A 22,611-nucleotide genomic window follows, 5' to 3' on the forward strand; every position below is an offset into this window, starting at 1 on the left:
AAACTGTCAAATTGGGAGCTGGGAAAGATAATGCTGTAGCATTAATGAGCTGTAGCATAAACCAAGTGTATTTTAGTATTGGTGATAACTGTGCTTCTGAGAGATGACTCCTCCTGTGGTAACTGGAGGTGAAGAAGAAAGGATTTATCTGTACAAAAAAAGCTGCTGGCATTGATGCTGTGTTGTGTGTGAACCGAGTGAATTGGAAGTAATTAAAATACTCAGCAAAAATTTCCTGGTAGATATCGAAGAATATACAGGTCAATTTGCTGGATCTTCAAATTATACTGTGCGAGATGAGTATGTGTTTATTCCATTTATTAACTGAATAAATAGGAGGCCACTTTTTAATGTTCTTGCAGAAAGACCAGGTCTTATTTACGTGTGTTGCTATAAAGTTCTACAGGACCAGGTTTTGATATGCCCAGTGCAGCGCTCGCAGTGAGGGGAGGTCTCCTTGGAAGGGGATGGTGCTGTTGGTCCTCGCTCCCCGTGCCTCGCAAGCTGACCTCTTTGCATAGAGAATCCTTCTAATTTGGGGTCTTTTCTTCCCTGCTTTTCAGGTGACCATTTGAAAGTTTGCTCACAAGGCTACACGTGCTGCTCCCAAGAGATGGAGGAGAAGTACAGCCAGCAGAGTAAACACGACTTCAGGAACGCCGTTGTGGAGCTTAGCAATCACCTACAAACCATGTTCAGTTCCCGCTACAAGAAGTTTGATGGTAAGTGCGGAGACCTTGAACTTGCTTTCCTTGGGATCAGATGTAAGAAAACCCTCATCCTGTTGTTGCCTGTGCAGTTGTTCTGCTCTGCCTCCCGTTCGCTGGGAAAGTTCATGACTCGTGGCTCGGAGGGCAGAGCCTGCCTTGTTTTGCAATCCCATGAGAGAGAAGTATTTGCTGATTATGGCTCTTTGTTTCCCAAAGATCTTTCCTTCTGATTAATCGCTTGAAAAACCATTTTGCTCTCAATACAAGCTTGCAGTGAGTTTTGTTGGTACATCCCCGCAGTGTGTGTAATTGTAACGTGCACATCTCCGGCCCCGATCCGCAAAAATGCTGATCTTCCCCAGCATGTTATGAACCAGCAGGATTTGTATCCATCTCACATAGCCTTTGGGGCTCAGCAGAGCAGCAGATTAAGTACAGAGCTGGTTTTGTGAGGAGGCCAAGGGTTCAAGTGTGATGCAGGGTCAGAAGGAGAACGAACAAAGTCTCTGCTGAGTTCCCATCCTTTGACTGGCATTTATTGCTGACTGATAAGCAAATGCCTGGTCCCAGTATTGTCCTCTGATCCACAGCAGTGTCCGGTCAGACTGGGTCTCCATAGGGCTTGTACCCATCTGAGGTCTGAGCAGCATCTCTTGGTTTCGCTGCTCAGCTCTTGGTTGTGGCAGTTCCCTTGGTGTCTCCAATCACTGCAGCCCCAGCACCTTGGCATGCCCCTGTAGGAGGAGCAGAGCATCAGGCTCCTGCCTGGGTTGTCCTCGTTGGCTGGGGGATGACACACTGGTGCATGGTAATACCTGACAGGTCAGGTGGACTGGGTTGCTGAGATTGTTCTGCTTGTACATCATCATCGTTGTCTGGTAGTAGAGGGAGATGCCACCGCACAGCGTCTCTGGATGTTCTTCTCCCTCGTTCGGTCATTAGTTCAAGATGGATTTGCTATTAATATTGCAAAATCTGTGCCTTGAAACCTCCCAGAGACCCCCCTCTACCTGACTGCAGCAGGTAGCAGCCTCTTTCTTTCAAAAGGGTAAGTGAGAAAGTCTCTGGGTATGAAATGGCAGTGAGTCACAGTGGAATGATGCAATCGTCTTGATAGCATCTAAATCTGCAAGCTAAATATTTCCCTCTTAACCTCTGTTGTCTCTACCTGCTGGTACACCAAAGGGGTGATAGAGAGAAAACCAAAGTGTCTAGACTTGCAAGCTTATTAAATGCAGTACAAGACACTTAATGAAATCCAGCCCATAGATAAGCCCTTTCAAAGAGACCAGAGGAGCAGCATCTGCTTCACCTTAAATGAACGACGGAGCTTTTTGAAATGCTGCCTTGAAAACAAAGCATGCGTGCAGGGTGCAGTGTCTTAGCAGCCCTGACGTGGTGCAGACACACGGCGAGGTGTGGCTGCCTGTTTGTAGGGCGAGAGATGGCTGCAGGGCTGCGTTTTGTTTGCTGTCTGCCCCTCACAGCTTTCCCTGTGCTGGCCTTAGCCTCATCTTGGCCCTGGGAGTCCTTGGGAGGCAAATCCGGAAGGGGATGGTGTGATCCTATTCCCAGAAGCTGAATTTACTGGGCCTAGCCTGTCCCTGCAGGGTGTTTCTCTGCCCTGTACAAAAGTAATGAAGGAGAATTAACAACCTCCTCAACCTAGTCCCAAAGCCTAATGGCTCCGTCTTTGAACGTTTGCTAATATCAGATCTGAATCTTCATTTGCTGCAGACAAAGCTGATTTAGGGAGTTTTTAATCTTACCTGGGCTGGAAGCAGCGATTAACTGATTACTGTCCTCCATCATTTACCTCTTGGAAGACTGAATCACTCCTGCTTCTCTCCTTCCAGCCCAGTCACCTGGAGGCTGAAGGCACGCCTCCATCAGCAGCACTCATGCTGGTGGCTGGGCAGGTTGAGGAGCCTTCCCTCTGAGGTCAGACTCTTCCATAGCAGCTTTGGAGTGCCGAGCCCTGGGTAGTTGTGTTTGTTTAAGAGCCTGCTGTTGAGTGATCAGCTGCTTGTGGTGTGCTGTTTCCTTCCCTCAGTCCTGGTGGTTGGTCATCAGGTCAACCGCGATCGGTTCTGCCTTGCACGTTTGGGTCCTCCTTGTTGAATGTAATCCTTCCCACACTTCTTGGTGCAGCGTGCTCACACTGTGGGAAGGAGTGCATTGCAGCTGGGTAGAGGGGCTGAGCAGGCAAGACGAGTTATTGCAGACGCCAAATTCTATTCCATGGACTGGTCACTCAGCAAGTGGGATGAGCACTCCTCTTGCAGGGTGACACATCCCCACGCTGCCAAGAGCCTCTGCAGGATGCAGCTCAAGCAGCAAACTGCATCCTCCAGCTCTTTGGAGGTGTTTGTTGTGGGTTCTCTGGCTGTTAATCTCTCAGCCTTGACCTTCAGGTCGAGAGGAGAGACAAAACCGTGCTGCCTCCATTATATGCTTGACCTTTGCAGCAGTTGCCGCTGCAGAAGGACAGTTGAAGTCCTTTGGGTGGAGGCTGGGATGCCCTGTGGCTTTTGGAGTGTTTGAATCAGCTGTTGCTGGAGCGCTGTGTGCCGTTGGAACCGTTGCCAGAATCGCTCTGATCTGACACCAAAGCCATACAGAAATGGATTATCTCTTCTTAAGTGGAAGCATGGAGCAAGCTACTGATTATCCATCCCCATAGGGCTGACCAGAAGTCATTTCGGCTCCTAATGCGTAATGTGACAACGTCAGATCCTCTTGTGTGTGTTTGCTTTGCAGACACCAGGAGAAGACTGAAGCTTTGGAGTCCCATATCTTATATAGCCTGTGTAAATATTTGCTTACAGTACAGCTGTGTATGCTCCTGGGGGGTTCTCCTGTTTGTAATTTAAACCACTAGCCTGATTCTAGTGTGGCAGTAAGGTATAGAGCGTCAGCAGTAAGAGGAAGAAGGCTTTTCTGATATAAAGAAAAGCATTTGGGACTTGTTGGGTTCCCCGCTGCAAGATGTTTTTAGAAGTGAGCATCTGCTGGGTTTTATGGCGTACATGGTCTCAGGTATGTTTATGGGCTTCATTGAGGAATTAGCATCTCCCTCTGACAATGAGAGCCCTGGGAAAGCCCCAGAGCTGTGTGACTGTGGTGACATCTCGTGCCACAGAAGCAGCTACAACAGTCAGGGCTTGAAGCATACCCCCCACACCACACTTCTTGCTTTGGGGTTTTTCTTCCCCTTTGGCTTGTCTCATCTTCACCAGGCGGTGCCCTCCCCTTCCCTCTCCCAGGTTAATAACATTAGTAGGATTAATGGTGACATTGAGGCTGCTTAAATGCTCGGTCCCATTTATTAAACTCGAACTTTCACCTCTTTTGCCCTTTCAGGCTAAAGTTTTCCATGCCAGGGGCTGTGCTGGCCAAGCAGTGCTTTGGGGAAATTGCTCAGCTGTTTTGAGGAATTGGAGCAGGGACAGGACATAGCTCATAACTCTTCCGCAGCGTTTCCGCTGTTCTGTTGCTTCCTGGATAAGCTTTCTTAGGTTTTTTTTCTTATTAAAGACACCTCCTGGATCTCTTGGAACACGACTGTTGTGCCAGGCCTTTTCTGGGGGCAGAAATGGTCTGGTTTGTAGGCTGCTTGCAGTGATTGGGAAGGCAGAGCCCAAGCCCTAGTGAGCAGAGGAACTGCCGAGTCCAGTGGCTGCTCATTCCCTGCTCCTGTGTTTTACAAGGGCTTTTGCTGTTGCTCTTAACCCAAGTCTTGTCCCTTTCTTCTGTGCACTCTGGATTTAGGAAAGGCAAGCGAGGTTCTGCAGCCCTTGTATGGGATATGTACAGGAGGTGAATGTGAGCTGGTTTGGCAATAGTTTTTAGTGTTCCCAATGCCCAAGCGACAGCGGGATTTGTACAAAACCATACAGCTTGAGCCAGCATCTGGGAAGCTATTGAATGCCAAGAGTCTTGTTTCTGATCTGCTCACCCTGACTTTTCCATTAGCATTTAAGATAAAGCAAATACGGAAGTGTAAAACGAAACCCCTTCAGGGCGATGAGCGGAACGAAACCAAATCCAAGCGGTGGAAGCAGCCTGGGGTCCCCAAGACCATGGTGCACCCACCCCTGTTCTGTGCGGGGACCAGGCAGAGGGCCTGGAAGGGACTCCTGTCCATGGGCCCCGTGTTTGTATTGGGTGCAGTGGCCACAAATCAAATAGGTATAAAGCACAATCATGCCATGCATCTTTAAAGCATCCCCTTTAAAGGGTGCCCTTTATCTTTGACTGTGAGTCCTATGTTACTCCTGGGTGCATGAATTGCTTCCGCTACTGGCATGTGGTTGAATCTCAGTGATGGGTCATGGGAGGCATTGGCCAAATACCTTCAAAGCTGCTGAAAGTGGGGAACAACACCCCTCTAGAACCTCATTTCTGAGTGTAATTTTTGTTGTTCAGATAACCCCTGGCTTCCAGCCGCTGCCTCCAGGTGGGAGTTAGCAGGAAGGTGTGCCGGGACAGTGGGACACAGGGCAGGGAATGAGACAGAAGGGACCAGGGAAAGCTTTTCCTGGTCTCCTCCCCGCAGGCAGTGCGGAGGCAAATGGTGACAGATGAGCCCTGCAGGTGCCCAGCCTGCTGCTCCTATAGTTAGAATTTGGCAGAGCATCGGGGCGCTCTGCCTCACCGAAATAACTGCCCTTTGGGGACCTTCATCTCGCATTAACTTTCGGATTGGAAACTGCCTGCAAGAGCAGAGACCTGGGGCCTCATCCTGCTCCTGTGCCAGAGCACCCCGTGCCCGTGGCGCCCAGGACTGAGGGGTTGATTCTGACCTCTGCAGGTAAATCACAGAACCCCAGCCTGGTTTGGGTTGGAAGGGATCTTAAAGCTCCTCCAGCTCCAACCCCTGCCACGGGCAGGGACCCCTTCCACTGGAGCAGCTTGCTCCAAGCCCCTGTGTCCAACCTGGCCTTGAACACTGCCAGGGATGGGGCAGCCACGGCTTCTCCGAGCACAGGGACCCTGAGAGTGGAGACCTGCTGGACCTTTGATGCTTGCTGTGTGGTGTTCCTGCTCCTGCATCAATCTGTGTTGTGGAGAGAGCTCTGCCGTTACAACCCATCCTCTGGTGTGCATGCTGGTGACAACTGCATCTTTAACACAGAAACAATAGAGTGGTTTTGTCTATCTGCTGGCACTCATGTCTAAATGAAGGCATGGCCTTGTTGTTCCCTCTCCAGGCACCAAACTTCATACCAACCAGCACAGAACATGATGTTGTTGAAGAAGCAATTGCTGAGATCTCGTCCTTCAGGCTTGGGGTCAGACCTGTGCTTACCCGGGGTAGGGATGGAGTGGTTTAGGGGAAGCAGGAGGGAGCAACCACCAACACACTTCCTTTAGTAAATCCCACTTGTGGGCTTTTGTTTGTGCTTTCCCACTCTCTGCAGCAATAATGAAGCACATTGTCTGCTGGCTCTGCCTGGAAGTTTGGTTATTCTTTGTTTTTGTGTAAGTGGCTCCTCTCCATCTGGAGGTTTTTAAGGAGGTTTGTAAACCACTGTGAGTTTTAGCCCTGTTCACTGAGAAGGGTGATGCTTACGCAACAGTGATGGGGACCAGGCTGCTGGTTTGGAAGATGTGGGAAGATGCTGAGGTCAGGTTATCTCAGCAGGAGGAGATCTCAAAGGAGGATGTGGGGTGGGGGGTCCTGCCCTGTAGGTTTAGGAGCGGGCTGAAGGAAACCGAAGTCTGGGGTTTTGTAACTGGGCAACGGCTTCAGCAATGGGCAAACCCACTTTGTGTATGGGCTTGGAGGGATCAGTCTTCTGCCATCTCAGGTCCAAGCTGTTCAGATCACAGGTAAACTGCTCTTTTGGGTTATTCTGTTCCAAAAGCCAAGATGAGGGCAGCTTGCTTTAGACATGGCTACAGGAAACATGCTCGGTGCTCTCTGGTTACTAATTGCTGTCAACCAGTCAATGAGCCATTGTTTGTCTGTTTAAAATTAACTCTCTCTTCCTCTTTCCTGCACATAGGAGCCGCCTCTATGTGCAAGCTGGGATTGCTTGTGTAGTCCTGGGGTCCCCTGGATGATGTTCTTTACTTTAAGGGTGGTGAGGCACTGGAATGGGTTGCCCAGGGAGGTTGTGAATGCTCCATCCCTGGCAGTGTTCAAGGCCAGGTTGGACAAAGCCTTGGGTGCCATGGTTTAGTGTGAGGTGTCCCTGCCCACGGCAGGGGGGGTGGAACTGGATGATCTTAAGGTCCTTTCCAGCCCTGACTATTCTATGATTCTGTGCCCTTTGATTTGGTGGTGGTTTGGGCTCTTGTAGTAGGCTTGGTGATAACCCACCAGTGCAGAGCTGGAGTGATTGCATTAGTGTTAAAGGTACTGTAATGTCTTAGCATTTGGCTGTTTGCATGCTGGATGTATGAATAAGAGAGGTGGCCCTAGCTACGGGAGCTCTGCGTGCAAAGGTGAGGAGATGAGGGGAACTGAGGTAACGGGAGCAAGGAAGCCCCACTGTTCAGCAGCACAGGTTCTCCTCAAGCTCTTCAACAGCCGGAGGAAGGGAGGCTTGGAGAAATATGTATGTGTGAAATGTCTGAGTGTCCCAGAAAGCTCCTCTGAATCGGGGGTATGCAGGAGGCAACCTGAAGGAGCTCACTTTCAGGTTTTGCAGGAGATGTTTGCTGTTTGGGGTGGGAATTTGGTGTGTTATGGATGCGGGTCAGCAGGCTAAAGCAGCTGAGGGAGAGTCCATGTGTTTGAAAAGTCAGTTGAGATGGAGGAATGGGTGCAGTGAAAATAAGACATGGGGGGGGGGGGGAGTGGAGGCACGAGCAAGCAAACAGAGGGAAGAGAAGCAGCAGCAGGGGAGGTGTGTTGGGGAAGTTGAGTTGTGGTCGTGAGGATGGAAGAGCTGGGACTGATGAACCTGCTGCTCAGGGAGGAGGCAGCGTGGGAGCAGCTGGAGAAACCCACTATAGCTGACCCAGAACAGGACGTGTGAGTAGTGATGGTCCCTGGAAACAGGGATGAGGAGGCTGCGAAGTCTGCTCATCCTGCTATGTGGGATGCGGGATGGACCAGGAGGGGACATTTCTGTTGTCACTGCTTTCCTAATTTGTGGAATGACTGCGATGTGCAGCAGGATGCAATGTGCTGCTCTTTGAATCACAGACAGCAAACTCCACACTCTTTTCCCCTCCCTTTCATTAGTTCTTACTCTTCGAATGAGCTCAGTCTCAGTGTGATGGTGATGATCTCGCTCTGTGTGTTACCTTCTGCCCTGCTCTTTTGGGGTCCTGCCGGCCACAGCGTGCAGAGGAAGATTATGCTCTTGGGCCCTCCAGAAACAACAGGTTCTAGAAATCCTGGGTTTTGGTGGCTGGGATGATTTTTTCCCCTATGTTTTTTCCCTATGCCCAATTGTTATTGTCTTGAAACCTTTCACTGATGAGGCAAAGTCTGGAGAGATGCTGTTTTCCCTCCCACCCCTCTTTAGAGTTCACATGTTGGGGCTGTTGCTGCGACACTGGCGTGATCTAAGCCTGTACTTCTTCAAACTGTGTGGAAGAGCTCTTCCCATGTCAGTAAGTGCTAACACATGTTTGAAAACAGGACAGAGAAACAGCTTGTGGATTCGCCCTGCCCTTCCTGAGTTCTTATTCAATAAATGTGTTAACGCTGCGTCTGCATCGCTTTCTCAACACTTCCGGAAGAAGGTTGTTAAGCCACGGTTTGTTTTTCCCTGGTGGAAATTACAAATGCACTCTATGCAACAGAAGAAGTGAAGGCATACTCAAAATAATGAGGCACACTTTTCCTTTGGAGTCAGTGGCACGGCTCCGGATGGCTTCACCTTTGAGGTGAGAAGAGCTGTGAAACATCTGTCTCCTTCCCTCCGCATCCCTTTTTATCTGTCTGCATTGGGTTTTGCTTCGCATGGTAGGAACCAGCTGCAGGGTGGAGTTTGCATCCACACAGCCAAGGCGCTGGGATCAGAGAATCAACCGCGTTGGAAAAGACCTTTAAGATCATCAAGTCCAACCATTACCTCAGTGGTGCCAAGACCACCGCTAAAACATATCACTGCGGGCCTCATCTACACAGGTTTTGGGATGGTGCCTTCAGGGCTGTGGCTCAGGCAAGAGCGTTCGTCTGGGAACACGAATTTGCTGTTGTGGATGTGTTATGAACAAACCATTTAATGAGAAAATGTAATTAATCTCTGGCAGGGTTCTGTACGCGCTAGAAAATGTAATTGTCTATGCAGACAAGCAAATGAAAGGTTTTGGTAAGACAGACCGTCCTTAATGACCCATAATCTGGAAAGCATATTAAGAGGATACCTGAAAAGCTGGGTGGCAAATTAGCTGAAACTAATTGTGTCTTTAAAAAGTCCTTCTTTGTGCTTGAGCCTGGTTTTTGTGTTTTAAGGTGCGTTTGGTAATCTCGCATCTACCTGGTGTCTGTGCTGTCACTTTGGAAACCTCAAGCAGAATAAGGCCAGTTGAAAACTCAGTTCTAAATTAAGCAGACCTGGTGCATGGGAAATGTGGCTTGTCCAGTGGCGCTGGGGAGCAGAATGGTGCGTGGTGGACCTGGTCTCCTTTTGGAGGGGCACCAGCACACCCAAGCATGGCCAAGGGATGGGCGTCTGTAGACAGCACACCGGCTCAACAGCCTTGCCGAGTTAAGACCCTTTGGGAGTCTTGGGTAAGGCTCTGCCTTTTCCCCACTTCAGTTAAGGGTTTTTTGATGCTGAGCCCTGGGTCCCTTGTGGTTTGTCTCTTTGCAGTTGCTGAAGAGGAGCAAGTGGGGTGCCATGGAGCATTCCTGAAGATCAGGAAATGCAAGGCAAAACTTTGCATCCTGTGGTGGTTAGCTATGGATTCAGCCTGGGGCTTGGCTGGAGGGGTCAAGAACATGAGGTCTATGGTCCTGCCGAGGGGCAGCCGATGGTGGCAGGAGGCAGCTCAGGCCAGGTGGTTTTGCTGCTGCTTCCTTTGTCACCAGCAGGCATAGGGAAATGACCAAACCTGCCTTTTGGTGAGGGTGAATGTGCCCCTCGATGTGGTCATCTAATTTCCAGGAGCTGCCTTTGATGAGGGTAGAACTGTGCCCTCCAGCAGCAGGCTCTCCTCATCAAAAGCCCTCTTGTATGTTAACCCCACTCTTAATGAACCTGAAAATGTTAGCAATGGCAAAACGTTGAGCCCCTTCTTACTTGGATACTATTTTCAGATGAGACCTTTGGATCCAAGATTAAAAAGTACTGGGTACATAAGCGGAAGGAAGTGGATGTGTTGTCTGTGTTTGCCCTGTGCCTGGAGTGATTGTGTGTAAGTAGCTTGTGTATCCACAGTATGGAAGAAAGGGTGTTTTTGAGTTATTCTGGCAGTGGAAGCTGATGTCATGTGGAAGCACCTCAGGGAGGTGCAGTGGTCTCCTGCACTGGGTTACTGGCAGGGCTGGTCTGCCCTTAAGATGCGAACAGGTAGTACATCTTATTACCTGGAAAAAGGGGAAATTGCCAAGTAACTACAGTTAAGTTTCCCGCTGCGCTCTTTTATGGAAGTTGTTTTGTTGTTGTTTGGTTTGGTTTTTCCAGAACTCTTCCTGCAGGAATACCATGTCACATCCAGTCTTTCTTACAGCTTCACGATATAGAATCCCAGACTGGTTTGTGTTGGAAGGGACCTTAAAGCTCCTCCAGCACCAACCCCTTCCACTAGACAAGTCCCCTCCAAGGGACACCTTCCACTAGAGCAGCTTGCTCCAAGCCCCTGTGTCCAACCTGGCCTTGAACACTGCCAGGGATGGGGCAGCCCCAAGTTCCTTGGGCAACCCCTTGAGTGTTGGGCATTGAAATACTACCCTGAAATCAAACCTGTTAGAAGAATAAACAGGGCCCACAGCTATAGGTTGCCCCACTGTAGATTCCTGCCTTTTCTATCTCTAAAAGTTAATTGCATTGGAAATGGCATCTTCCTTTGAGCATCAAAGACCATAGCATCCATAGAGTTTATTTTGCAGTGGTCTTTCTTGTTGGTGTTAGGAAAGGTTTTGTGGCTCTGGTACCCTCTCCTGCACTCATTCTCCTGGGCACCACCACAAGGTATGAGATGACTTTGCATCTGCAGGGCTTAGGTTGGGATGGGTTGAAGCTGTACAATGTGGACTTGCTCCTGTATCAGACTGGACCAGAGCTGGCTGAGCCGTGTTACCCCAGCATCTGCTCTGTGGTCCGTCCTCTCTGTGTACCCCAAACATCTCTCCACGCTCTGCACTTAGGAGAACCAGGGAGACCTTCAAGCCATGTGCTGCTCCTATGGGTTAGCTTGGGAAGCCCTTCCCAGTGGTGTGTTTGCCCACAGAGGGGCCAGCCCTTGTTCTGGGAGTTTAAACAAGATAACTGGAGGGCAAGGAGAGCCTGCCGTCCCTCCAGATAGCAGCATCTCGGAGAGCACCAGCAAACTATGGTTTGTCATCTGTGAGAAATGTTTGCGTTTGACAGCTTTTCACAGGAAGCCTGTCAGAGTGATAATTTAATGAGTACAGATTGCTTGCAACACAGCTGTAAAACGTGCTTTTACAGTGCTGTAAAATAAGCAACCGAGGCCTTTGTGTGTTTGCTTTCTTTGAGAACAAGTCAACTTCTAATACAAATAAAAGGTGGTCATTTATTTTACCCAGCAAACAGTCAAGACGTAAGCGAGGAGCCTGCCATTTTTCTTCTTGTGCTGGCAAGGTTAATGCTGGGTTATGTTGGTGCTTGCTGATCAGCTTGTTTCTGTGAAGGGGAGAACTAATATCTAATTAGATTGAGGGGGTTACTAGTCAGATGAGCATTGAAGTCATAAAAAGGGGTTTTGGGCTTGCTTCTCTTCATTGCAGAAATCTCTGCCCGTGGTTTGCACAGAGAAAAGCTCGATGTTCCTTCTGTGCCCAAGCTGAGGGAGACAGAAGCTGAGGATGCGCACTTAGAGCGTGCCAACAGCTAGGGTAAAGCAGATCTATATTTATCACTTAATCTGTGCTGCTGACCAAGTGAAATGCTGTGCATTGCGTGGAGGAAGATATTGCTGTGAGTGTCCCACTGTTGGGTTCATCCTGCGGCCCCCCATCCCCAGGACTGTGCTGGGTATTCCTTCTTCCCACATTCCCAACCTCATCCACGTCCCAGGAACCTTGATGTGCCGGCAAGGCCATCCATGTGCCAAGCCACTGGCACCAGGGCATCCTATCCGGCATGGTTTGGGATGCAGGCATGTGCTGGTGGGAAGCCTCATGGGGCAGGAGGGTGGGTGCTGCCTCTGTGCTGCAGACACACAGACTCCTCTGTCCTCCTTCTCTCCTGATGTGGAAAGGGGCGCTTGGGAATGGGTGTTTCCTGCCTATGGAAGCGCTGGCTGCTGCTCGAGCCAGAGGTGATGGCTTCTTACCTACCTGGTGCCTTCTTCCACAGCGCTGTGTTGGGGCTTTAGAGGTGGCTGGGTTTGGGGGGAAGGTTTCCTTTCCTTTACCTTCCTTTTGGTGAAGGTAAGTAAAGGTGTTTGCTGCTAATTAGGTTGTATTTTATTTTCAGGATAATTAACGAACATACCTGATTCTAACCCATGTGAAAAATTGCTATGAGACCAAGTGCTCTAAAGCCCGGGTTCAGTTTATTCAACTTCCATTTTGGAGTATAACCAATAAATGAATTTGGGCAAGAGACTAAATTGATTATGGTAATATGGGTATACTACTTGAGGTGATTTTCGTGGCTTACAACAGTGCATTTGGGTTCCTTTAAACCAGTGGTTGGAGCTCTCTAATAGGATTTCCCATCAATAGAATTTTGAGATCTTAATTCTTTCTGAAGAGTTTGCTGATGCATCTGCCAGCTCTTGTGCCTGGCAAAAAAAGCCTATTGAAATAAACAACTGATTTGGTGCTCCGAAAAGGTCTGAGCAAAGGAAGGAAGTGAGCCTTCAAAATGATGAAGTGAATTAGAAATTAATATACACCAAGCTAATCTCTATAGTATAAACTGCACCGAAAAAAACCCTTCCTGCAGAGGAAATGCCAGTCATGGGAACGAAAGTGGAGGTTCCTGCTGATATTGGACAGAGGACGTGTTGGGTGTTTGAAATCAATCTCTTCTTCCCTGGATCATTTCTCTTGTGCTCCTAAGAGGCTGTGTTATATACAGCCATGTCAGGCCCGGAGCGCCATGACTCTGCTGGTCAGGAACTCCAGGAATGTTTCAGTTTTTCCAGAAAATGTTTTCTGTGTTAGGCTTTGCTTGTCCTGGAGCACTTTGAAGGCGGAAAGCTGAACTTAAGCATACTTTTAATACGTTTGAACAAGGTTTAAATTCACACTGGGCCAAAATAGCCCTCCCCCCCTCTCCTTCTAACAACTTCTGGCTCTAAACGTGGCTCCTTGGAGGATTAAAAAACCCAGAGAGGCAAGTTTTAATATAAAATATTTATTGACAGTGAGTCGCAGAGGTCTCCATCCTCAATTGCTGGTGGCATGCATGAAATCATACCCTTCCTTGCTGGGACCGTGCGTGGTGGTGGAGGCTGTGCCCGCACCCCCGGGTGCCAGTGTCCCCACGGACCTGGAGCAAGCAGGCGGTAGCACCACTGGCATGGGAGGGTTTGTCCTGGTGGCACCCGCCCGTAGCTCCTTCCCAAGGCCATGGAGCATGGAGTTTTGTTCCAAAATGGCCCAAATGTATTTGTCTCAATGGACTCTTCCATGGTTTGATTTTATTTTGCTTGTTACTTTACTTGCTTGTTACTTTACTCGCTTGTTACTTTACTTGCTTGTTACTTTACTCGCTTGTTACTTTACTCGCTTGTTACTTTACTTGCTTGTTACTTTACTTGCTTGTTACTTTACTCGCTTGTTACTTTACTCGCTTGTTACTTTACTTGCTTGTTACTTTACTTGCTTGTTACTTTACTCGCTTGTTACTTTACTCGCTTGTTACTTTACTCGCTTGTTACTTTACTCGCTTGTTACTTTACTCGCTTGTTACTTTACTCGCTTGTTACTTTACTCGCTTGTTACTTTACTCGCTTGTTACTTTACTCGCTTGTTACTTTACTCGCTTGTTACTTTACTCGCTTGTTACTTTACTCGCTTGTTACTTTACTCGCTTGTTACTTTACTCGCTTGTTACTTTACTCGCTTGTTACTTTACTCGCTTGTTACTTTACTCGCTTGTTACTTTACTCGCTTGTTACTTTACTCGCTTGTTACTTTACTCGCTTGTTACTTTACTCGCTTGTTACTTTACTCGCTTGTTACTTTACTCGCTTGTTACTTTACTCGCTTGTTACTTTACTCGCTTGTTACTTTACTCGCTTGTTACTTTACTCGCTTGTTACTTTACTCGCCTGTTACTTTACTCGCCTGTTACTTTACTCGCCTGTTACTTTACTCGCCTGTTACTTTACTCGCCTGTTACTTTACTCGCCTGTTACTTTACTTGCTTGTTACTTCACTTTTAACTCATCTACTCCAAATCTCCTTGGCAAAGGGTTTGTGGTAATTGCAGAATCAGGGAATGGTTTGGGTTGAAGGCACCTTAAATCTCCTGACTTGTGTGATGGGATTCAGATTTGCATCACAAGAGATTTCATTCTTGCAAGTCTTCCAGTCTGGAGAGGGTTGGTTTAGGAAGAGTAACCCAAAATGTTGAGGTCTAGAAATGGTGTGAAATTCTTTAGGAGCCCTTTAACCTTCCATTTCATGCAGGCGATGGTCTCGTTGTGGTGAGTTTCCCAGCTCAGCAGTGCTTGTAGCATGTGCCAACACTCCTGTTCACCGGATCTTCTCTTCCCCTTCTAGAGTTCTTCAAGGAACTCCTCGAAAACGCGGAGAAGTCCCTGAACGACATGTTCGTGCGGACGTACGGCCGCTTGTACATGCAGAACTCGGAGCTGTTCAAGGACCTGTTTGTGGAGCTGAAGCGGTACTACGTCGGTGGCAACGTCAACCTGGAGGAGATGCTCAACGAGTTCTGGGCGCGCTTGCTGGAGCGCATGTTCCGGCTGGTGAACCCCCAGTACCACTTCACGGACGAGTACCTCGAGTGCGTCAGCAAGTACACGGAGCAGCTGAAGCCCTTCGGGGACGTGCCACGGAAGCTCAAGCTCCAAGTGACGCGAGCGTTCGTGGCTGCCCGCACCTTCGCGCAGGGCCTCGCCGTCGCAAGGGACGTTGTGAGCAAAGTGTCCGCGGTGAGCTCCGTGTTGTGGTTATTCCCATGTGATGGGTAGTGTCTTTCCCTGTTGTCCTGATTGGGTACCTAAAGGTGTTGGTGGCAGTTGAGTGCAGGTAGGACCAAAGTCTGTTGATGTAGGCTGTGCAAAGAATCATAGAATGGGTTGGGTTGGAAAGGACCTTAAGTTTGTCCGGTTCCAACCCCCTGCCATGGGCATGGGTGCCTCACACTAGACCATGTTGCCCAAGCTCCATCCAACCTGGCAGTTCTTCCAGGTTCATCCAGCCTCCAGTTCTTCCTTATATCTAAGTTGAACTTCCCCTCTTTAAGTTTAAACCCATTACCACTTGTCCTAGCTCTACATTCGTGCATGGTAGGTTCACATTCTGGGGACACCACCATCCAGTGCTGCAGCCTGCTGGCTGGGATGCTCCCCAGCTTGATGCTGTCCTCCTGACTAGGGAACGGCAACAAGCAGGAAATTAAATGCCTGCTGCAATGGAAACAACCATGTTTACTTGTGTAGTGGCCCTGTCTTCTTCTTAATATTGCCTTCAAATTACAGTGAGTCATGGATGCTACGGGCATCTATTATGGAGCAGCTGGTTATTTGCTCCTTGCTCCCAGGCATGGGGAGAGCAAACAGTGCTTTTATGATAACAGTAAGCCAGAGTCACATGCAGAGGGCAGGAGCCAGTTGTACTCGGTTCCACACATGCAGCACAAGTTAGACCCCAGACTTTTATGGTCAAGTCATTTGGGGGGGATCAAACAGCTGTGGTGTGTTGCTCTCTTGTATGTTTACCTCCCTGTTCTTAGAAACCACTTTGGAGTGGTTTAAATGGGGTGACGTTTTCTTTTGATATAAGATCTGTCTTTAATTTTAGTCTAAGGAGCAGGTGTAGTCAATAATCCCTTAAAGTGATGTGCAAGATAACAAATATTTGTGATTTCCTTTGAACAAACCCAGCTAATTTCCTGTGGGCTCCGGAAGATTTGGTACAATCATTGAATTGGGCAGAGAGAGGTTTACTTCCTCTCTACCTGCTTACGGAGTAATAAAACAGCAGGCTGAAAGAGCAGGCAGTAGTTTGAATCACCCAGGAAAGGGGAAAAAGGAAAGGCAAACCAGAAAAGAAAGGAGTTAAGGTATTCTTAGAAGCAGTCTGCAGTTTTGGAGGCAGCAAAAGAAGCATCACTGAGGGATAACCATTGCAATTCCTTTGACTTGCAGGGATAATGTTAAAATACTGTCTTTCTGGAAAGGGGAAAAAGTCTGCTTCCATGCTAATTCTTCTTGAAAAATGAGAAAAAGCAGCCTGTGATAGGCCTGCATGTGTGTGATAGGGCAGAGGATATTAGCAAGGACAGCGCTGCCATATCCAGGCTCCAGGGACAAGTTCTGCATTAGTGATGGCAGATCCCTGGACACAATGACTCCCCATCTAATAGTGTGGGCTCTTGGGATAGACATGTATACGTGCCACTGGTTGAGGATGGCTGTTGTGGAGCTCCATGGGTGACATAGGGGTCCCTCTGATGAGACCATAAAATCCTTCAGCCTCAGGGACACTGTCCTGTGGTGGGAAGATGGGATGGTGCTGGGTGAGGCCAAGTGTGATGTCTCCATGCCAGGTCACTGGCCAAGACCTGTTGGTTGGGGTTTCAGCTTTGGTGGCTCCTGCTTCTGGCTCTGGGGCAGATGCTGTGCTCAGAGATTGGGGTTTTCGCTGCCGGATGTGGATGAAGTATTCGGGTGGGAAGTCTGTGTTAAGCCCCAGCGAGGTTTTAGGGAATGTGCAATCACTTGATAGGCAGTGAACGTGCATGGGTGGGGGATCATGTTTATGCTCCATCTGCTCAGAATTCATCAAAACGTCTCCAGACTTGACACGGAACAGCGAGGGCTTCGGTCCCCTGCATCTGTTATGAATCAGAGTCATGGAGCTGAGGTGGTGTCGTGATTTCTCCTTCCCTTTGAAGATCCTTGAGTATAGAGTTGCTTTCAGCCCTAGAATGAATTGCTCGAGTGTGGAAAGCTACCCAGAGATCCACTCAGCTGCAAAACCAGCTCACGTGTCATGGACAATCGCAGTTCCTGCGCTTCCCACTTCACTGTCACAAATTGCCCTGGAAATCCTGCAACAGATTGACTTTTCCAAGCAGTAGCCAAAGTCCCTGCTGCCGAATAAGCTTCGGTTGCAGCAGGAGAAGGAATAATAATCTCTTCTGTAGGTTTTAATCTCATTCACTGGAAATCTAACATCACATTTCTGCAGGATACGATGGGAAACTCTATCTGCGAGTTTAAAAGCTGCTGTTTTTATGCCTGCTGCTTTGCGGTTGTGTTTTGGGGCTTCCCACATTACATATAGATTAGCCCGGCTTTGCTGAGCTCTGTATAATGACTCTATTGACTTTGCTTCCTTATTATTTTTACTCAGGACTTGTAGTGGGATGGCTGCTTATACCGGGGCTTAACTTGAGGGGTAAATCTTCTAGTGATGAAAAAATGTCCAAAGTGATGCAAATGAGTTTTCCTTTTAGCATGGTTTGTAACAAGCAAGTTAAAAATGCTTAATTGAAAATCCTCAGGAGGAGAAATCCAAAGTACTGCAAGGCCCAGCTGCTCCTTACTTTCCTGGGGTGCTGTCAGGAGAGCGAAGAGCACTTTACAGCAGAACAGCCCTGATGGCTTTTTAATGATCCTGTGTGTTTTTACATCTTCGCTTGGGAGATGCGTTTAGAAAGGTATTGTGAGTTTGGGAGCGATGGGGGAAAAGAAGTGAGAATGTTGAAAAGCTGCAAGTGTGCTTGATTGCTGAGCCAGAATGACTTTGAGTTCAGCCTTGGATGGCTCAGAACCTCTGTGCTGCTGCCCAAGCACGCACCAGAGAGAGCTATTGGGTTCTGAGAGAAAGCACAGATTTTGTTTCAGACTGTGTCTAAAAACCACAAAGTTTGTGATGCTCGAGTGTTCACCTCTCAAATTCCCTCCTTTGGACCCCAAAGGTACAAAATCCTCCAGTTCCATCCTGAACAGCAGGTCTGAGAAGAAATCCCGGGATGCTGTTTGTGCCTGCTGGAGATGTGTCCTGCATCTGAGGTGGGCTGCAAGGGGCTGGGGGCCTCCAGCCTTCCCCTCTGTTGCCTGCTGATGCTTGGTGCTTTCTGTGACCTTGCTGCCCCTGCCCTGGGGAGACGGAAATCTGCCCATCCCCTAATTGCTCACTTGCTACTTAGCCCTTGACGAGCACTGAAATCAGCCGGGTTAAATTGCTGCCAGCAGTGACATTTCCTGCCCCAGCCAGGGCAGGGAAAAAGGAGCAAATACAGGCCAGAGCCCAGAGTGACCGAAGAAAGGATGAGAACCAGCAACTGGGCAGTTCTCAAGCTGCAGGGATGTTCCCATAATTACTTACAAGCGATTAAATCCACAGCCTGGTCGAGGGTCATAACACCTTTGAGGGCAAAGTGCCCTCAACTATAGGCACAGGGTGGAGATCCCTGTTGTGGGGGGAGAAGAAGGTGGTGAAGTCAAGGACTGAGCTCAGGAGGACCCTGCTTGCCCTGCAGGATGAGGTCAACAGCAGAGGCACGTGAAGGATGAAGGCACCCAACATTGAATCCCTGTGTTTGTGCTGCCATCTCTCCGTAGTGTTGCAGATGGGGACCTGCAGATGGGACCTCCTGCAGCCGCAGTGGTGGTGCGAGTTTTCTGCAGCCCCTCCAGGAGATTTATGCTGATGAACTGTTGTTTTGGGGTTCTTTCACCACTTTTTCCTCTTGCCCTTGTGTCTGATAGGTTGAGGAACTGCTGGAAGCACAGCTTCTATGAAGAATACACCTACCCCCTTTGGCATCCTCAAGAGACTGAGAGCCTAGAGGAAGCTGCAGGAATGTTTGCTCACGGGGGCTGGAGCAGGCTCAGCTTCCTTCGTATCAGCATTTCTCCCCTAATGAAGTGTGATGATAGCAGCCAAGTAGGGAATTTTCTTCAAACCGTTTATGGAAGAGAATTGTGGAGGGGACACTGGTGATTGCCTTCCCACAGCATTCCCAGAGCTGGAGCGAGAAGCCTTTTGATCTGAGCTGTGTCAGCTCTAGTGAAGCATCTGTCCATGGAGAGCAACTTGAAGCTCTGAGCCTGCATAAACCAACCTACCACTGACCTGTGTGAGCTCCCTTACCTCCAGCTGCATCTCCCGAGTCCTTTTTGGCATGGATGCTGGATGTGGACCAGACATTAGCTTGGGAGAATCATAGAATGGTTTAGGTTGGAAGGGACCTTAAAGCTCACCTAGCTCCAACCCCTGTCACGGGCAGGGACCCCTTCCACTAGAGCAGCTTGCTCCAAGCCCCTGTGTCCAACCTGGCCTTGAACACTGCCAGGGATGGGGTGAAGTGGTGCTAAAAGTAACAAACCAATGAATGAATAAGAGTTAAGGCCTGTAGGATAAAAAATGTTAAGACACAGAGATCCCATTAGAGTAATAGTTATGCTCCTTGTCAGCACCATTGGAGTATCTAAAAGTTTAGTCAGAAAGCAAAGGTCCAATCTCCCCTTGGGTGGTTTTTGCCCTTGGTTTGACTTAAAGGGAATGTGACCTAATCCTTTCTCCAGGAAGAAGTTCCTATTTCTATACCCAGTGACACTGGGCAACCTCTGGGCAAGAGCAAACCCTCCTGGAGAAGCGAGACAAATGAAATGTGTTGCTTGAATGTGTAGAGAGGAGCCGAGGTGGGGGGAGATGCTGCTGCTTCATTGGCAACTGAGAAACAGCCAGGAGGAGCCCTTTTAGCGTTGCAGAAGGACCTCCAGTGCTGCCCAGGCGGCAAGTTACAAGCCATGGGGCCAGACCGAGGGGCTGCTCTGCACAAGGACATCGCCTTCCGTATGCCAAGGGCAAACATCAATGCAGAAAACAATACCAAGCACTTCTCCACATCAAAGATGACCCTGAGAAGACCTGCCAAGAATGTGGCTGCATCTGCCTCAGCTCCAGCCATCTGAGGGTCTGCGCTAGGCATAGCCTTCAAAGCATGCTTGAGCAGGGTTTAAGGGGCTGAGAGTGTGCCTGGATGCGGCTGTGGACTTGGAGCTGATGGCATCATGCAGGAGTGTTTCAGTCCACTGTTCTTTGGGAAGGTTTTTTGTTGGTTGGTTGGTTTTCCATTTCATTTTCCCTTTTTTTTGTTGGTTGGGTGGTTTTTCCTTTCTTGCCTCCTGTCCCACTCTGTGGTTTTGCTGCTAATTTTGAGAGCATGGTGAAGGGATAACTAAGGAAGTTTTTGGGTGTAGCTGCCAAGATAAATGTTCTCCTTGGTTTGCTCATTAAAGCAAACAATGCTCCTGGGTATTTGCAGGGTGTCTGGGTCAGGGAGAGGCAGGTACTGGAGAACAGGCTTTGTGTGAGAAGCACGTTGGTCCTGGGGACACAGAGCACGAGATGCTGACTTGGCACCCTGAGGTCCCCTCTGTCTGCCGTGGGCTGTGGGTGCTGATGGGGGAGACAAGCAAGACTCGCTCCCCTTTTGACACGTTAATATTACGACTGAGCAGGTTGAGCGACTGGTGGTGTGCTTCTTAGGAGCTCTGCTATTCCTCTTGCAGTGTCACATCATGTGGGGAAACAAGGTGTAAGTAGGAAACGAAGCATAAATGCACTCTTGAACTACTCCTTGCAGAAGACAAAGCTGCAGCAGATGTCACCATCAGTGAATACCGAGGCACAGAGCTGCACAGTTCCCAAAATCCCCTCCTAAATATGCTCCTTTGTGCAAGGCTTTGGAGGCCCAAATGTGTGGTTGAACCAGATGCTTTTGAAATTATTCATGTGTTAGCACCAGGCCAGAAAATTGGTTAAAGGCGTAGTTAATTCCAAAACACTTTCATTGGAATATTTGGGGTGGGGAAGCAAACCAAGAGCCTCCCAAGTGATGATCTGCTTTGCAGCGAGCCGAGTGTTTGGACCAGTGTGTGCCAAGACGATGCTCTTGCACAACACCGAGGGAGGGAAGAAGTGATGCAAGGAAGGTTGTGTTGGTCCCAGAACACTTGTCTAAATGGGCATCTCACCTGGAGCATCCCACAGCCCCTTCAGTCAGCTTTGGAGTTAGCTTCGGAAGTCAGGAAATCCATGCCACTGAGAAGCTATCCCTTTGGTCTTCCGTATCCAGTATCGCCCTGATTTTCATTTACGTATTTATTTTTGCAAAGGAAACAGTATAAATCAAAAGTAATTTCACCACAGTTTATTTTCAAGTTGCTGGATTTTTATGGGGTTTGGTGGCTGCGCTGCTGGCATGGCAACGCTGCCGTTGTGCAAGCTGGGGACGTAAAGCTGACAGGTTTCTAAATGTTGTTATTAACATTCTTAGTGTTAACTTGAGGGTAGAGTGAGGGAACAGAATGTGGCTCTGGCTGTCTGGCAGCTGGTGGGAGCTCCCTGCAGGACCATCCATGGTTGGAGCTCTGTCATCCTTCCTCAGCTGTTCCTTGCCTTAGGAAGAAGTGGGGATAAAGAAACCGGTTGCTTCTCTGAACTTGCAAAGACAGGTTTACTTTGAGTTTTGGTGGCTTTGTGGTAGGCTGTTAACAAGGCATTTCACTTGATAGCTGCGTATGTTAATGGTGGAGTTTCTACGGGATGTATGAATCCAGATGCAATTGCCAAGGAGCTGGAAAAGGCAAAAGGTGTAAAGCAAAGCATTTCCCTTGCGGGAGACTGTGGCATGGGATGGGTGTGACAAGGTACCAACAAAACCCAGATTCTACTGTACCAAGAGCATCTTATTTTTAAAAGAGCATGCTTGTACCTTCACCCTTCAGCGTGAGCTGCGGGGGTGTTGTGGTTTAAACGCAGTGGAATGTAAAACCAGCGGGTTGAGATAAGAACAGTTTAGCAACTAGAGTACAATATGATACTACTACTAATAATAATGATAAGGGGAAATAACAAGGGGAGAGAATGTAAAACTAAAAGGAGAAAGGGAAAACAAACACTGGCCAGCAGCGATGCCCAATCCAACTGCTCAGCACCTGCTGACCGGTACATAGCCTGACCTGAGCAGCAATCGGTCCTTTCCAGGTAACTCCCCCCACTTTATATCTTGGGCATGACTTGCTGTGGTATGGAACATCCCTTTGGATAGTGTGGCTCAGGTGTCCTGTCTCTGCTCCCTTCTGGCTTCTTGTGCCCCCCCTCACTGGCAGAGTGTGAGACTGAACAGTCCTTGCTCAAGGTAAGTGCTACCAAGCAGCAACTGAACCATCAGTGTGTTACCAGCATCATTCCCAGATTAGAACCAAAGCACAGCACTGCAGCAGGTATTAGGAAGAGAATTACCTATCCCAGCTGAGACCAGCACAGGGAATATCTCAATAAATATGATGTGAGACATTCAAATTGTTTGCTTTTCACTTAATTCTTGGGGGTTGTGTGCAAATCTGTATTTTTAAGGAGCAAGATTGATAAGAATGTGAAGATTGGTGCCAGAACGCATCTGTTAGCAGCTTTTAATCTTCACGTTTGACAAAGCATAGAGATCTGGACAAATTGTAATTTACATGATGAAACCACAGGGTGATGGATTGCTGCAGTGGCGTGGAACTCCAGGCAAAGCAGATAAATTTCTCAAGATAAAAGGAAGAGGTTGGAGTGCATTTACTCCCATTAGAAGGTTTTACAGGC

General features: G+C 48.6%; 1 protein-coding gene across 2 annotated transcripts in view; it reads left to right on the forward strand.

Annotated features, from left to right (window-relative positions):
• Positions 1–22,611, forward strand: part of GPC4 (glypican 4) — a 65,794-nt gene that overhangs the window by 27,622 nt on the left and 15,561 nt on the right. For both annotated transcript variants that reach the window (XM_061446268.1, XM_061446269.1), the window contains exons 2-3: positions 564–722; positions 14,542–14,933. In XM_061446268.1, coding sequence (XP_061302252.1) covers positions 564–722; positions 14,542–14,933 — 551 coding nt within the window. The remainder of the gene's footprint in view (positions 1–563; positions 723–14,541; positions 14,934–22,611) is intronic.

This window comes from Pezoporus flaviventris, unplaced genomic scaffold (genome assembly GCF_033815535.1).
Source record: "Pezoporus flaviventris isolate CSIRO_AGI_PZ_B2104156 unplaced genomic scaffold, CSIRO_AGI_Pfla_v1 ptg000005l, whole genome shotgun sequence".
In the NCBI taxonomy this organism is placed as follows: domain Eukaryota; kingdom Metazoa; phylum Chordata; class Aves; order Psittaciformes; family Psittacidae; genus Pezoporus; species Pezoporus flaviventris.